This window comes from Monomorium pharaonis, unplaced genomic scaffold (assembly GCF_013373865.1).
Source record: "Monomorium pharaonis isolate MP-MQ-018 unplaced genomic scaffold, ASM1337386v2 scaffold_599, whole genome shotgun sequence".
Classification (NCBI taxonomy): Eukaryota; Metazoa; Arthropoda; class Insecta; order Hymenoptera; family Formicidae; genus Monomorium; species Monomorium pharaonis.
The window spans coordinates 58,534-61,697 of NW_023415911.1; the positions used below are offsets into that span (position 1 = coordinate 58,534).

Below are 3,164 nucleotides of genomic sequence, written 5' to 3' on the forward strand. Positions count from 1 at the left end.
ATTTGAATTCAAGTACCCCCTATTACATTGGAGCCGTTTCCGACCATACAAATCTTTTTCCATTTTTTTCGCTCCACTTGCTTTCTCTCAAGATCGTCAAGCACAAAATACTTGGTCGACACAAATGAATTCTACTTATCTTTATAAGCACATGCACAATGGAATATTCTTGTAATTTTTTTAATCACTTTATTATCAAGTATAAATTTAAAATAATATGAATTATTTTTACGAGCATCTCGTTTTGCGTGGAAAATCGCAAATCTATATGGTGCAGAGAATGCTGGTAAAAATACATATATAAGTTGTCTCAGAATGAATAATTCTTATTTTACAGAGTGAAAGTGAAAAATTTTTAACTAAAAGTTTCTTTACCAATTCTGGCTGAGATTATTATTTACTAAATTATTAATAAATGTAACGTCGGAATTGCGTAGACCGATGTCCGGCACGTTGCGACGTGTTAGGACATGTCAGACCGCGTCATGTCAGGCGCGAAAGGTCGAGAAACTCATGCGACGAAACGCCCGCCCCCGCGAATCCCGAACGAATTGGAAAAAAGCCGTCTTGAGCCGATTGGCCGGACCAAGCGATCGGAAAATCATATATAAGCAGCGTCCGCCCGGCCCAGCGGGGTCATTCCGCGGCTATTGTTCACCCGTGACCATCGTTTATTTGAAATATATTACGAATTACGTGTTATGTCCTGACTTTCATCCTGCCTTTCCTGACGAATATCCTTACATAAATAAAGTTGATCAATTAGACGGCGCGCGGCCGGTGTATGCAGAAGCGTAGCGTGCCGTGTGGTTCCACGGGCTCTCCACGCGTTTATCACACATTCCCTTACTTAAAACTATTTTTATTTTTAATAATAATAAATAATCAAATAAATAAATTTAAATTAATAAATAAATAGAGAAATAACTAAATAAACTAATAAGTAAATAAATCAAAATAAATACAATTAGAAATTATTTCAATTCCTTATTTTTTATTAATATTTATTATTTATTAATTATTTAAAATATTTGATTCAATTACTTAATTTTTATAGTTGATTTATAGCGAATTCGGTTGCTTGCACTAGTGCGCATTGAGTGCGCACTAAAGCTTGTTTACATACTTTACATCAGTATTCTTATATTTAAAAATACATGTTCAAAAACTATTTAACCAAAAAAATAATTCTATGGATATTGTACAGATAATTTTACTTGTTAAGAAGTATTTTAAAAAGAATTTAAGATGATTTTTAAATATAAAAATTGACTGTAAACAAGCCTTAATATACACTCAGTGCGCACTAGTGCAAGCAATCGAATTTGCTATTAGCAGCGATAGACAAAATTAACTACGGAGGTGTTATACAAAGGTATAAAAAAATTGTTGATAAAAAGTACAAAAATAAATTGTTAGTAAACAATGTTTAAACAATTTTTTAAAGAATTATTTCAGCATGTGTCAATTATTAGAGTGATTTCTTTTGTAACGAAGCAGCTATTAATAATTCAGTGCTATTATTTTAAATTCAAATAATAAAAATAATTCGTATATCTACCATTCTTTATTTTTTTCTTATTATTTGAAAATATATTTTAAAGATGAGAAAAAGGAGTAAAACAAATTAAAACTTTTTTTATTTAAAAGTAAAACATTTTTTACGTAAATTGTGGTTAAGATTTGTTCCACGTTTTACTTAAATAAATCGGCTCTTTTGAGAGCCACTTAATAGATAACAGTCGGCCCTTTTTAGGGAGACAGAAACCTAAAACGTGGAACAAATCTTAGCCGCAATTTATCTAAAAATGTTTTACTTTTAAATTAAAAGTTTTATTATTTTTTTACTCCTTCCTTTCCTCTTTTAAGTTTTGAAATAAGAAAAAAATAAAGAATGGTAAATATACGAATTATTTTTATTATTTGAATTTAAAATAATAGCACCGAATTATTGATAGCGCCTTTGCTAAAAAAAAATTACCTAATAATTGACATATGCTAAAATAGTTCTTTAAACAAATTGTTTACTAACAATTTATTTTAATACTTTTTATCAACAATCTTTTTCATACCTTTGTATAACACTCTCTCCGCAGTTAATTTTGCCTATCACACACACACACACACACACACACACACACACACACACACACACACACACACACACACACACACAAAAGAAATAACCACACAGCTCCAAAGCCAATACTAAATTAGAAATTTTAGGAAACAGCGATATGGACAAATATTTCTTAAGTAACATCAACTAGCATTATCCTCTTTCTATTGTAATATAGATTATCCATAGAATAAGACACATTAAGTAAAAAATCCTGTCAATTTTATTGCGAGTTTTGTAAGAGAAAGTATAAGTAAAATATTTTTGTAATGTATAAAATTTTTTTATCTAATCAAATTAACATAAAAATAACAAAATTTATTTGTAAGATGTATATGATGCGATAATTTTTTATGTCTTTTCAAGAGAAAACTATGTATAACAGACTGCAAATAATAAAGATAATAAAGATATAAAAGAGAGAACGGATTTAAAATATTTCTATGACTAAAAAATAAAAATTTATAATTGAGCGTTGTTATAATTGAGCATTAAAATTATACAAGTTCTTTGTAACATCTTGGTTTATATAGTTTAAAATCGGAAAAAATTATTTTGTCTATGGAGTAAATTATTTCCTCTGTATCGTATTGAATTAAAATCAATAATAAAATCAAGTACCTAATCGACTATAAAAAAGTGCTATGGCGGCATCTTCGCATTCGGAAGTCATCAATACATCTCGAAACTTATCTAAAAGTTGTAACAATTGGGATCTACGAATATTTTCTAAATACATGATCTCTTCCAAGTGATAATCTCCGTCGAAATAACCAAGACGGCACAGTCTATCCAGCAATTTCCTATCGTCGGAAGGAATATCATAGTCTTCCGATTGATAGTCGTATAACGTATCCTCCTTATCTGTAAGTGTAAACTCTTCTTTAATTTCAGTAGGCGTTCCTTTTGGTGTTTCGTTCAAACTCCACGAGCTTTCGCTTTCCTCCATCGTATCGTGTGTTTCTTGGTCTTGTGTATCCTATGGGACACATAAATAAAAGAAAGCTCGAATACATCTTTAATATACATTATAGATCGCAGAAAT

General features: G+C 29.9%; 1 protein-coding gene across 1 annotated transcript; it reads right to left on the minus strand.

Moving 5' to 3' along the window:
• Positions 1–990: 990 nt before the first annotated feature.
• LOC118648691 (GATOR complex protein NPRL3-like) lies at positions 991–3,098 on the minus strand (the record flags this gene model as incomplete). The annotated part of the gene is given in 1 exon segment (XM_036295069.1): positions 991–3,098. A coding segment is annotated over 1 exon segment (366 nt), but the record flags the coding sequence as incomplete, so codon positions are not given.
• Positions 3,099–3,164: the final 66 nt, after the last annotated feature.